The sequence below is a fragment of the Miniopterus schreibersii genome (genome assembly GCF_964146895.1).
Source record: "Miniopterus schreibersii genome assembly, chromosome: 10".
In the NCBI taxonomy this organism is placed as follows: Eukaryota; Metazoa; Chordata; class Mammalia; order Chiroptera; family Miniopteridae; genus Miniopterus; species Miniopterus schreibersii.
In genome coordinates this window covers 10467061-10480899 of record NC_138110.1, presented here as the reverse complement: position 1 = coordinate 10480899, position 13839 = coordinate 10467061, and the positions used below count along the sequence as shown (strand labels likewise).

At 48.7% G+C, this 13839-nt stretch overlaps 1 protein-coding gene across 1 annotated transcript in view; it reads left to right on the top strand.

Moving 5' to 3' along the window:
* Positions 1–1006: 1006 nt before the first annotated feature.
* The window catches only part of ACSS1 (acyl-CoA synthetase short chain family member 1), a 49902-nt gene continuing 37069 nt past the window's right edge, over positions 1007–13839 (top strand). Inside the window, exons 1-2 of the mRNA XM_081148619.1 lie at positions 1007–1432; positions 13522–13618. Of these exons, the coding sequence (XP_081004745.1) occupies positions 1108–1432; positions 13522–13618 (422 nt within the window). The 5' untranslated portion in view covers positions 1007–1107. The remainder of the gene's footprint in view (positions 1433–13521; positions 13619–13839) is intronic.

Here is a 13839-nt window from a genome sequence, read left to right as displayed (position 1 = left end):
TAGAGAAAGCACATTCTAACCTGGCTGTGAGCTGTATGCCCCTGGGACATGGGAATTAATTTTGGAATTTGGTGCATTCTCTTTTTATCATCTTGGGAAGATTAACAGTCTTGTTCCCAAAACAATGGGGTCCTGGAGGTACCCCCTTTTCGTGACCCCCTCAGCCCACATTGCCTGTAACCTGTTAGCATTATATCTTGCCTACTTCCCCATGCCTGTATTTCCTACTTTCCCATGTAATCTTTGTCTTTCTACCCAATATAAGCAGCTAGCTTATGGGGGAGGGGGGCGGTAGAACAGATTTTCCTGGATGATCCCTCCCCCATTCTCCCGTATTGCCAGCAATACTGGACTAAACGCTCATATAGGATTCAACCCTGTCTCTGCTTAATTGGCTCAAGTAGTGACAGGCAGCCTGGACGAATTCCTTGTCTAGTTTCACTTTGTGTTTGTGTGTTAGGAGGTACAGACTGGTCTGGGGTGTGTGTGGGGGTGTGGGGGGGGCCGTTCTCTCTCAATGGCACACAAAGAAATTACTACTTTGACTTCAGCCTGAGATGCTAAGCGACCCGACTTTGGTTCTCACACCCACCTGTGCACTTCCTTGCATTTGTCGCGTCTGTTCTATGAGGGCTGCTGCCCTGGATCCGGGAGGCCCAGGCTGGGCCCAGCCCGCGTCATGGACGCACGTGTCTCTGCTGTTTATTGCGCAGCGCTGCCGTCCGAACTTGAAGACACATGAACTGAAACCAAAACAGCCCGAAGCCCCGCGCCAGCGCGAGCGCGCAGATGAGCGCAGGCCAGGGGGGCGCCCCGCAGCCTCGCCGGGGCCAGGACTCCGCTCGGCGCGGTTTCCCAGCGCCCCCACCCAGGCTGCGTCTCCTCCTCCTTTGCGGTCTCCTTCTCTAGGGCGGGGAGAGAGGAGGTGGGGACCCGGCGGGCTCCCGAAGGCAGCTTCAGGCCAGGGACCCGCCTGAGGAGTGGGTGGTGACAGAGGGGCGGAGACGGGGCGGGGCCCTCGGAGCGAGCGAAGCTTCCTCCCCCCGCTTCCCCAACCCGGGGCTTCAGATCCTGCTGCAGGTACCGAGGCCTCGGGGCGTCGGGGAGATGGCCGCACGCAGCGTGGGCAGCGGCGTCGGGCGGCTCCGGAGCCTTCTGCAGGCGCGCGCGGGGGCGCCGGGGCGGCGGCTCGGCGGAGGGAGCGCGCGGCGCGGGGCGGCCTCTCTGCCCCGGGGCAGCGCGCTCGCCGCCGCCGCGCAGCCCGCCTCGTACCCCGCGCAGAGACTGCTGGCGGCCCAGCAGCCCGCCGCCTTCTGGGGGCCGCTGGCGCAGGACACGCTGGTGTGGGACACCCCCTACCATACCGTCTGGGACTGTGACTTACGCAGCGGCAAGATCTGCTGGTTCCTGGGAGGCCAGCTAAACGTGTCTGGTGAGTGGGCTGCGGGGGCCCTGGGCGTTCCCAGCTCATCGGTCCAGAGGCCACTCTCAGAACCCAGTCAGGGACAGGTCGCTGGCGGGTGTGCTGTCACCTCCCGACTCAGAGGCCCCAGCCTCCCGGTCCGCTGCACCCCCGCGTCCTGACCCCGCTTACCCCGCTCCAGCCCGCACCCGGGGAGATCCGGTTGGGTGTCAGCCAGGGTCGCCCAGCTGCTGGCCTTACCCCAGCTGCCTCCTCCAATGGCTGGCTCTCAAGTTTAACCACGGGGAGCGACGGACGGACGACACCTGGGACACGCTGGGGTGGTGGGTGCCCGGGGCCCAGGAGTCGGGAAGCCCCCATTCCTGTCCCAAAAAACATCGTGCTGCTGTTACTACCAACTGCCTGCCCAGCGACTGGCCTGGAGAGAAATGTTGCCCTTGTAAACAAACCGAGCTGTGGAGTGTAGCCCGGAGGAGAAAACCCAAGGCTGGCTGCTGGAATCACCGATCTCCTCGTTCCCTGGCAGCGCTTGTGGAAGGGGAGAGAAGACGGCGGGGCCTCCCACCTCAGTTTCACCCCCCCAAAAAAGACCCACGGCTTGTTTTAGACCTGGTTCTGCATGAGGTTCCAGAAACCAGAACCACCAGCCACTCAGTCCTTTGGTATATGCTGAGATTGAGTCTCCTACGGTTTCAGTTTGGTTAAGATTTGTGATTTGTTTGGTGGGATGAGTACGCTGTGCCCTGAGGCAGCAGGAACTGGAGGCAGTGGCCATCCAGACAGGGTAGGCTGGGGTGTGGGTAGCCTGGGGAGGAGGGGACTCACAGCCAGGTGGGGTGCCCGTGGGGGCTGCATGGCTAGGGAGGAAGGGGTGCCCAGTTAGGTGGAAGTGGGGTCTAGGGGATGTTTCAGGGGAGGTCCGGCAAATCTTAATGGCCGCGTCAGGCCTTGGCCAAGACCTGAAATTTGAGGTACGGATATGGTGTCTTGCACAACTCCACCATTTACTCTAAGTAGCAATTTTAATTTACTATATTTAGAAGTAGCGGTACAATTATAGGTAGTGTCTTGCAGTCATTTTTCAAACAAAGAAACTTAGGGAAAAACTTTGGAGCAGTTTGTTCTTTTTTCATATTGTATACTACTTTGATGGTTTAATCAAAATAAATCACTTACTAGGTCAGTGTTTTCTTTAAAATTGAGTCAGCAGCAAGTGACCTTGAACTAGTGGGTATAAAAAGGTAAAACAAACCCTTAGGTTTGCAGAGTTGGTGGCATGTGCCCTTGAAGGGAGGAGAGCAACTTACAGAAGGAGAGAGCAGAAAATGTAACGTGCAGCTCCTGTGCAAGCTGACTGCGACCGTAGAGGCCTGAGGCCACTGGGGATGGTTAGAGTTGGCTCGTGCACACTTGTGTCCTCTCACTCCCAGACAAGTCACTGGGGATGAACCTCATGGGGCGGGCAGGCAGGGCCTCTTGAGGCTCACTCGGTCAAGTTCAACATGTGGTTGCTAGCAGAACTGCCTTTTTTCCCTTCACTTATTTTGCCAGAAATTGAGCTTCAGAAACTGCCTTGTGGAAAAACAGTTTTTCAGCAGCATTCTCACCTTGAATGTGTATGTCTACCCTCTCATCTCTCAGGAATATCCCTGCGCTTTGCTAGTATCTGTAAATCACAGAGGTGATGGTGTGAGAAAAGACCATAGCTGCCCTGGGAACACCCTAGAAAGTTGTGGAATGGTGGGCAAATTTTGGACTGATCTGTCTGTGTGATAGTGTGATGATGGCCTCTTCCAAAGGAGTATCACTTTGGAAACTCCCATTACTCCTTTAGGAAAATCTGTACCAGTAGTTTTCTAACTGTGGTCCCCAGACCAGCAGCATCAGAATCACCTGGGAGTTTTATTAGAAATGAAAGTTTTCAAGTCCCATCCTAGACCCCAGGATCAGAAACCCTGAGGGTGGGTGGGGCTCTGCCTTCTGTGTTTACAAGCTCTCCAGGTGCTCCTGAGGAATCACAAGGCTGAGAACCACAGACATATATGGCCCAAACTAGGGCAGACAAAGAAACTTCTAAATGGGCAGAACTGAGATCAGTGTCCTGGAGATGACTCTTGTAAACAAACAGAAATGGCAGATGGGTGGTGCAGTACAGCTTAGCGGTTCTGGGTATATTTTGAGAATTCCACCTGGGTCTAAATCCTTGCTTTTCCCTTACTGTTCTTTACATGGCTTTCCTTGTCTGTACAATAAGGACAGTATGAATTCTGTTCTACTTGCTATAGTTGCATATCAAACCACTCCCAAGAGTTGTAGTACTCACAATTCTGTGGGTCAAGATGTTGGACATGACCCCATGGGCATGACTTGCTTCTGCTCCCCCTTGATCTGTGTCTGGGGTTGTTGTCACAAGTCTGGGGTGTTCACTGGGACAGCTCAGGCTGGCTCAGCTGGAACTGTGTCCCAAACCACCTACACAGGGTCCAGGGAACGTGGACCAGAGGTCACAGACACTATAGCAGAAGCTGCTAGGTTTCTTCTGACTGGAAGTGGATGGCCTGAGGATACCTAGAGCTGTTGTTAGCATTAAATGAGAAAACACTTATAAAGCTCTCTGCACAGTCGTTAGCATGTTACTTACATCCAATAACTGGCCTTTGTTATTGATTAAGGATCCTGTAGGAGTAGGGAGGTGAGGGTGGGTAGGAGGCTGTGACTTTGAGCCTGACCATCAGCAGTGCTGCTGAGTACAGTGTTTTCTCTGAACAGGACCACATGGGCTTGTGTCTGACCAGTCTGAGATAGGCAGGAAACGGGTCAGGAAGGTATGCAGGAGATCAACAAGGCTCAAAGTCCATCCTGGAACTCTGGGTTAGTAGCCAGGTCACCAGGTGAGTCATTGGTATCAGAAGGCCCCTTGGGCAGGGGAGGCAGAGTCACCACCCCTTTCAGTGTCTTGCTTCTTTTACATAAAACTGCTTTACAGAGGTTCTTTGGGAAGGAAAGATCTAAAAAAGATTCTTTCCAGTTTTTGAAATTTGGCTCTGTCCTTGGTATGGCTCAACAGATGTGGTGTATAAACTCAAAATGGCAGGAAGTTGCAATGCAGAACTGGAGGGGGGAGGTGGTAATGACGTGTTGCTTTCAAAACACACAACTATACTCTATTTTCTAAATACCAAATTCTGAGTCTGATTTTTTAAAAAAGTGTGTATTCATACTTTCAAGCAAGGGTATAGAGAAACTATTTTTAACCAAGCATTGAACACAGATTTTTGGATGCTTTTTGGGACATTAGTTGCAGCAATGGGAACCATTTTGCTGTACCTTTCTCTTCTTTCTGCATGCCTCCAATAATTTTGAAAGCAGATATACTGACAATGGCAAGACAGTACAGTCCTGTGCTTCACTTATTTCTCAGCAGTTGAAGTAACTTTCAAGGAACTCTAAATGAAAATGTAATTCCAGGTCTTGGGAGGAAGGAAGAGACTGAATTCTCTGTAGTTATCAGAGGCCTGACTTACTTTAAAGAGCAGATGCGTCTGGAAAGTTGGCTAATGGAATTTTTGTGACTGATGTAATATCTTAAATTGTGCCAGGGAGATTTTCTATTTAAGGAAAACCCATTGTGAATTCTTTTATGAATATTAACTCCCTTGTTTCTTTTGATTAAAATAGAATTTGTGTGTGGGTTTACTTAAAGTTGGGGAGGGGAAGGATGTATTTAAACAAGTAACAGGAGTTCTTGAAAATTCCTACATAAGTAGTGTGCCATCTTTATAATGGAAATGATAACCTCTCATAGTCTTTTTTTTTTTTTTTAAAAAAACACCACCACCACCACCCAAACCTATGAACCATCATCAGGCATTTGCTTAACTATTTGCAGAGTTGTGCCAGGCTCTGTGTTAGACCTGCCTTGAGGTGAACATGATGGAGCCTCTTCGCATCTCATTGCTATGACACCAGTGTGAAGTGGTTGGTGGTCCCATTGTACAGATGTGGAAATAAAGGCTCCAGCTCACATATAGGGATGAACAGTGCAGAAAATGCCCCAATGCCACAGAGTCTGCATTCTAATGAAGAGATGCATCACAAACCAGTAAATGAGCAAATCCACTCTAGGGTAACTTTCTCAAGGCATTTACAGTTGCTAAGGGAAGAATTATGATGTCAGCCCCCAACCCACCCCCATGATATGTGAATCTTAGAGACCTTGTGAACTAGACTGAGGAGAGTTTAGCAGAGCCAGAATTGTGTTCCAGAATGGGCAGAATAACTAAGTGTTAAATGGTGTTGGCTACTGAGTGATGAAGAGAGAAAGAACACTGTGCTGGGAAATTTTGAAAAGGCTTGAGCTAGGAGGTGGGGTTTGAGCTGAGCCTTAAATTGCGTTAGGATCTTGCCCAACTCTTCTTGTAAATGCTTGTAAATGGAGTTTTCTTGGCCCACTGCTCAGTTCTGTGGGTGGAGACTTTTTTTAAATGTGGAGAATTTCTTCCCTTTATCCTTGCTCTCCCTTCCTTCTTTCCTTTTCTCTCTGCATTTGAAGTAATAGCAAGAACCATACATATGTGTTAAATGCCAACATATACATTGTGGTTTAGGGCCACCGTCACTCAGATCCCGCATTGTGCTTTCTCTGGGTGCCCATTGGCATATGAGAGGAAACCATGGCAGCTGTGAAACTGCATTTCCCTTGGGAATACTGCCACACAATCTGATCCTGTGACAGGAAACTCTCCAATGGCATCTAATTCCTACTGCCACTCCCAGAGTTAAGAATTGTTATCCCCATTTTGGATTAGGAAAGTGAGATTTAGATTAAATAAAAGGTGTGTCCTCTCAGCTCAATGAGTGTTTGGACGGGGTGGACTATGGAGGGTGGGTTTGACTCCTGATGTAGGCTGCCATTCAGTGAGGGCATGGCCAGATGCCTTACAGAGCTGGCAAGTTGTTTTTGTTTGTTTGCTTGTTTGTGTTTTGAATTTATTACTTTTTGAATTGACAGTTTTATAGATGTCCACCATTTCCCCCCAGTTTGCCCCCATCCACCCAACCCCTGCCCCACCCCAGGCCTTCATCACACTACTGTCTGTGTCCAGGGGCTATGCATATATGCGTACATGTTCTTTGGTTGATCTTTTCCCATATCCCCCACCACCCTCCCCTCTGAGATCTGTCAGTCTGATCCATGCATCCGTGCCTCTGGATCTGTTTTGTTCATCGGTTTATTTTGTTCATTGGATTCCACATATAAGCGAGGTCATGTCGTCTTTGTCATTCTCTGACTGGCTTATTTTGCTTAGCATAGTAATCTCCAGGTCCATTTATGCTATTGCAAAGGGTAAGAGAAAGATCCTTCTTTTTTACAGCTGCATAGTATTCCATTGTGTATATGTACCATAGCTTTTTTATCCACTCATTTACTGATGGGCACGTGGGTTGTTTCCAGATCTTAGCTATTGTAAATAATGCTGCTATGAACATAGAGGTGCATATATTCTTTCTGATTGGTATTTCAAGATTCTTAGGATATATTCCCTGGTGTGAGATTACTGGGTCAAATGGCAGTAATTCCACTTTTAATTTTTGAGGAACCTCCATACTGTTTTCCACAGTAGCTGCACCAGTCTGCATTCCCACCAGCAGTGTACTCGGGTTCCTATTTCCCCACATCTCGGCTGGCACTTGTTTGTTGATTTGTTGATGGGAGCCATTCTGACAGGTGTGAGGTGGCACCTCATTGTAGTTTTAATTTGCATCTCCCTGATGATTAGTGACCTTGAGCATTATTTCATATGTCTCTTGTCCATCTGTGTGTCCTCTTTGGAGAAGTGTCTATTCAAGTCCTTTGCCCATTTTTTAATTGGATTTCTTGTCTTCCTTCTGTTAAGTTGTATGTGTTCTTTATACATTTTGGAAATTAACCCCTTATCAGATGTATTATTGGTGAATATGTTCCATGCAATGGTTCCCCTTTTCATTTTGAGGATGGTTTCTTTTGCTGTGCAGAGGCTTTTTAGTTTGATATAGTCCCAGTTGTTTATTTTTTCCTTTGTTTCTCTTGCCCTAGGAGATGTAATGGTAAAAATTTTGCTACTTGAGTTGTCTGAGATTTTACTGCCTATGTTTTCTTCTAGGAAGTATAGCTTACATTTAAGTCTTTTATCTCTTTTGAGATTATTCTTGTGTATGTTGTAAGTTGGTGGTCTAGTTTCATTTTTTTGTATATACCTGTCCAGTCTTCCCAACACCATTTATTGAATAGACTGTTGTTACTCTATTGTATGCTCTTGCCGCCTTTGCCAAATGTTAATTGACCAAAATGGCATGGCTCAATTTCTGGGATCTCTGTTCTACTCCATTAATCTATATGCCTGTTCTTGTGCCAGTACCAGGCTGTATTGATGACAGTGGCCTTGTAGTATAGTTTGATATCTGGTGTTGTGATCTCTCCAACTTAGTTCTTCTTTCGCAAGATTGCTAAGGCTATTTGGGGTCTTTTTTGTTTGCTTCCATATAAATTTTTGGAGTACGTGTTCTAGATCTGTGAAATATGCTGTTGGTATATTAATAGGAATTGCATTGAATCTATAGATAGCTTTGGGTAGAATGGACATTTTAATGATGTTAATTCTTCCAATCCATGAACGTGGTATATGCATCCACTTGTTTCTATTTCCCTCTGTTTCTTTTTTTTTTAATATATCTTTATTGATTTCAGAGAGAGGAAAGGAGAGAGAGAGACAGAAACATCAATGATGAGAGAGTCATTGATCAAGCCCACAACCCAGGCATGTGCCCTGACCGGGAATCGAACCCTGATCGCCTGTATCCTAGGTCGACGCTCAACCGCTGAGCCATGCCCGGCTGGGCTGTTTCTTTTTTCAGTGTCCTATAGTTTTCCGAGTATAGGTGGGTTGTTTACCTCTTTGGTTAAGTTTATTACTAGTTATATGGGATCGTCTTTTAGTTTTTCTTTTTTAGAGTTCATTATTGGTGTATAAAAATGACCTCAATTTATGGATGCTAATTTTGTATCCTGCTACTTTGCTGAATTCATTTATTAAATGTAGTAGTTTTCTTCATGGAGTTTTTTAGAATTCTTTTTGTACAATATCATGTTATCTGTGAAAGATGAAAATTTTACTTCCTCCTTTCAAATTTGGATGCCTTTTATTTTTTCTTCTTGTCTGATTGCTGTGGCTAGGACTTCTAGTACTATGTTGAATAAGAGTGGTGAAAGCGGACACCCCTGTCTTGTTTCTGATCTTGAGGAAAGCTCTTTAATTTTTGCCTATTAAGTATGATGTTGGCTGTAGGTCTGTCATATATGGCCTTTATTACATTAAGGTATAATCCCTCTATTCCCACTTTAGTGAGAGTTTTATCATGAATGGGTGCTGGGTTTTGTCAAATGCTTTTTCTGCATCTATTGATATGATCATGTGACTTTTATCCTTCATTTTGTTTATACAATGTATCACATTTATTGATTTGCCAATATTGTATTAGCCTTGTATCCCTGGAATAAATCTCACTTAAGGTATATGATCTTTTTAATGTATTGCCGAATCCTATTTCTAATATTTTGTTGAGGATTTTAGCGTCTATGTTCATCAGGGATATTGGCCTATAATTTTCTTTCTTTGTGGTGTCTTTGTCTGGTTTGGGTATTAGGATAATGTTGGCTTCACAAAAGAACTTGTAAGTGGTGCAGTCTCCTTGATCTCCTTAGCTGGGTGCTCTAGGAATGTCTCTGGTGTAGGCTATTTGGGCCCTCCTGTTGTAATTGGATCTTTATTGATGTTGACCCATTCATGGGTGGGATTGACCTTCAAGCTGGCTGAATATGAGGCTCATGCAAACTGCTGTGCAGGTCGTCTTGAGGTGTCTTGATGGGCTCAGTGGCACAATCATTAACCCTCAGGCTGGGTATCTGTCGAGGTAAACCTTGATCACTGTGTATGAGATGCTGTTCAGGGGCTGCCCCTTAAGGTGGGATTGTTCCCAGCAAGATCTGGAGACTGCTGGGATCCCCCTCTGGGTGTCTAATTGGGTCGAGGTCTGGTGTGGTTTGAAGCCCACCACTGGTTGTGTTGGTTCTGGGTACTCCTGGGTAGGTTTCAGATGCAGGTGCTGTCAGATGTTGTGTGTAACTGGCCTTGGGCTACCTGTCTGTATCTACCACTCTGTTCACTGTGTATTCATTGACCGGACCTGTGTGAGAGTGGGAGGGGCCAACCTGTGTAAATAGTTCGGCTTCTTCCAGCTTAGACTTGGGAGCCATCCTTGGTCAGACTGAGGCTCTCTGAGGTCCACCTCCACTTGTCAGTTATTCTTCCTTCCCTCTGAGGTTGCCTGGTCTTCCTCCAGTGCCTTCCATAGAGAGTCTGTAGCCTAGCTCAGGCTAGTGGGCCCTCTGCTTGGGGCTTACGGAGTGAGGCACTCAATGAGGGGAAATTAGCCTCTGCTTCAAAGCTAAACTCCTCAGTCTCTGCCAGAGTCCTCAACTCTAGTTCCCCCTAAGGAGTCTCACTACAGGTTCAGGTTGGGTACAGTCTGCAGTCTCCTCTGCAGTACCAGGTTTAGCCTCTAGAGTCTCCTGATGAGAATGTCAGGGGCCCAGCCTGCAGGCGGGGGCTAAGCTTTTCCTCCGGTTCCTGAGGGTCTCACACTTTGAATGACCTGTTCTGAGCTGCTCTCCCATCCCCCACAGAACTGTACCCAGTATGGACATCCAGGACTTCACAGGGCTGAACCAAATAGTCTCCTATTGGGGGTGGTGTCTGCAGCCTGCAGGAGGGGTGGGGGAACGGGCACTGCCTCTTCCTGGGTCTGTGCAGCTAAACTCTGCCTCCCCATGATGCAGTCACAGAGCTCACCACTTGCCTGTTTGTCTCCCTGACAGAAGCCTCCCCAGGAGACAGTCTAAAAATCCTAGCTCCTCTGTGCCACCAAACCAAGCAGGAGGGGCCAGAAAATCAGCCTGGTGCGGGACTCCGATCTCTCTGCACATCTGCTCTCAGAAAAGTGGGGCAGAAATTTCCAGCTCTGCTCAGGCTCCGAACCCTGCAGTGTGAGCCAAAAATCCCAAACCTGTGTTGCTTCACTCTTCCACCAGCCCAGCAGGCTGGGGCTGACCGGGTGGCTCCTCAGGTGGGTGAGGGGCTCTGACTGTGTGCTCACTGTGGGAGACACTGTTCCTTTTTCCCCAAGCCACACAGATTAGTCACTGACTGGGGCTGTGCCCAATGCCTTTCCAGAAAGTAAAGTGTCACTCAAAGTCTCTGCAGGGTGCAGCCCACAGACCCCTCTGCTGGACCCAAACACCGCTGCGCAGCCTCTCCAGCAGTCAGTCTGGAGCAGACTTCTCTGCCTGGGCTGCTAACAATAGGTGCAGTCCGAGTCGCCCAGGTAGACAGAATCCCCCTGAATCCCTCTGCCTAGTGCTACACAGGCTCTTCTTCCCGTTTCTGTTGCTCTGGGTTGGAGATCCCTGTGTGGGATTGAGATCCCACATTCCCAGGGGGAGGGAGCTTCGCAGCTGCAATACTTCTCCAGCCTGTCAGCCTCTCCAAGGTGGACTTTCCCTTTCTGCATCTTCACTCCCCTTACCAGTTTCTACATGGCTTCTTCAGTGCTACTTAGACATAATATTTCAGATCGGCTACACTTCAATTGGTTTTTCAAGTTGATTGCTCTGCAGTTTAGCTGTAAATCTCGTCTGTGGCTGGCAGCAAGTGCATGCATCCTTCACCTACTCTGCAGCCATCTTTCACCTCCCTGGTGGTGTTTTTGATCACTCCTCTCCCCAAAGGGAAAAGAAAGCCCCTGGAATCTGGAATATACATACAGAGTAGAATGTGTGTAGATGTACACCCACGTCTGTCTATGGGAGCATGGTCTTGAACCAGCAGCAACGGCATCCCTGGGATCTGTTGGAGGTGAAATGCCCAGGCCCACCCAGACCTACTCACTCAGACTTCTGGTAGTTGTGGGGCTCATAATGTGTGTGGTAAGAAGCCCTTTGTGGGGTTCCAGGGGATTCAGAAGTGCTGATTTAGTCCCCAAAGAGAACTTCTTGAGGAACAAAGTCATGAAGACAGGAAGAGGTCTGTCCTCTCCCTGGGCATGGGGCCATCCTGGTGCCATTTAGACTCCATTACTGTCCTTTAGCTTAAGGACTTGAGTGGTCTGTCCACCATCCAGAGCTGTGGTGCTTCTCTGCTCTCTGCTCTGGGTTACGCTGCATGTATACAAATATGAACAGGACATCTGCCCCCTGCCCATAGAGGGACAGCAAGTGCAAACGGCTCAGGTGAGTTAGAGGTCCAAGGGATGTGAAGTGCTCACAGAGTGAGAATGTGTGGGTCGAGACCTGCAGGAGGGTGGGCAACAGGTGAGGACAGCAGTGGGGAGAGTGGGACAGTGTGCCCCAGACAGGAAGAAATCATGTAAAAATTCTGAGGCAGGAAGGTGCTCACCAGAATCGGCACTGCCAGTAGGGAGAGGTCAATCACTCAGGGCCTTGGCGGCCACTTGCACCTCCCATATGCAAGGAAGGTGCCTAGGGACACTGTACTGGGGCTCAGTGCTGACCTGCCTGAATTCCTGCTATTTGTCAGCCCTGGGAAGAGATGGACACAGGGTTGATCTTGCTGGCTATCCAGTATCCTGGGTGCAGTCCATCATGGGGCAAGTCTCCCCTCTACCTTCTGCGCCTCTGCTCTCCTGCTTGGCGTAAACCAGGCACAGGATGCCTTGCTTGGCTCTGTGGCACTGAGGGTCTAAGTTTGAAGTTGGGCAGTCATGTGTTGGCACCTTGGCTGCTATGGGAGCAGGCCATGTAGGTAGATGAGCCCCAGGTGTGGTGTTGTGCTTTGACGCCCTTCCTATTGCTTCCTGGATATGCCTTGGGCAGGTCACTAGACTGCGTGTAGACTGTTTCCTAAGCTGTACCTGAGCTGGCCACTTTCCAGGGTGACTCAGAAGGTCCAACTCAGGGTGGGAGAAGGTGTGTTGGGGCAGTTTCTCAGATAAGAGTGCACACCTGTCACCTGGAGTCTTCTCAGAGCTGATCTGGGGTGGGGTTAAGGGTTTGCACCTGTGCCCCAGTGATGCCTGGAGCAGCCAGGGTCCAAAAAACGCTCATGTACTTATGGAAGCAACGCCCTGCTGCTGGACTCCTGCTCAGTGCACAGCTTTAACTCACCCTGCTTCTCCTCCAACCCCTTCTCAGTATCTGTCCTCAGCTTCAAGTTGCTGGGCACTCTTTGTCGTGACCTGCTTCAGGTTACTGCTTCTCGTTCCATCAATCAGGGCCAGGCAACCGTGAGGGGACATTTCCCCTACTGTCGGAGAGGTGAGCAATGAAAGCCTGGCTTTGAAGGCTGGTGTTAACAGCCACAGCTAAGCTCCCCTAGAACAGGATGTTGGCAAATGAGCATGATTCTACTAATCTTCACATTTACTGTCAACCAGCAGAACTGACCTTCCTTTTTTCTGGGCAGTCATGTGACCTGAGTTTGGGCAATAGAGGGGGAGGGGAGCAGAGCCTTCCGGAAAACCAGGATTGTATTTCCCCATCATTGCAATACTCCTTGGAGGAGAGGCTGGTTTTAGGGTGCTGACTGGACGCCTGAGAAGGAATGTAGCTCTTTGACCTGGACTGTGTCTCTATCACACATGAGAGCTCCTTGCATGAACCTTGTATTGAATCAGGAACAGCCTATTTGCATGAACTGTGGTGCCCAGCCCCGGCTGCACATTAGCACCAGCCAGGGAGCCTTGAAAACCACAGGGTCAATTGGGTCAGGGTCGCTGGGGATGGCCCAGACAACACCAGTGTGTGGCTGAGATTAGGACTACTGGTGTGAAGTGCCTGCTTCAGATTGTTCACAGGTGATCACCCTATACCTGTGAGATCATATCTCTGACAATCACCCTACTTGCAAGGAAGTAGAAACCTCACCTTTGATGAGGGAAGGGTCTACCTCGTCAGAGAGTAGTGCAAGTCCCAGCAAACCAGTCCCTCCCCCGAGTTGGACTCTAAAAAAAACAAGTTTAATGTTTGTTAACCTCTTTTTGTGCAGTCAACTGCTTGGATCAGCATGTTCAGAAGTCCCCGGAGAGTGTTGCTTTGATTTGGGAGCGAGACGAACCCGGAACTGAAGTGAGGATCACCTACAGGTACCGTGTGTCCCCTGACGGCAGGCATCTCAGTGCCCCACTGGGTCTCCTGGGCCACTGGATCTCTGCTGTAGATGCTGGTACCAGACACCTCTGCTGGACTGTTTTCCAGGAGCAGGACTGCCCAGTGTGGAGGAGGCCTGGCTTTCTTGTTCACTTGGCAGTCCTTATTGTCTTCAGATTCCATAGAAGGAACTGGTTCTTTGGAAGCAACTATGAGG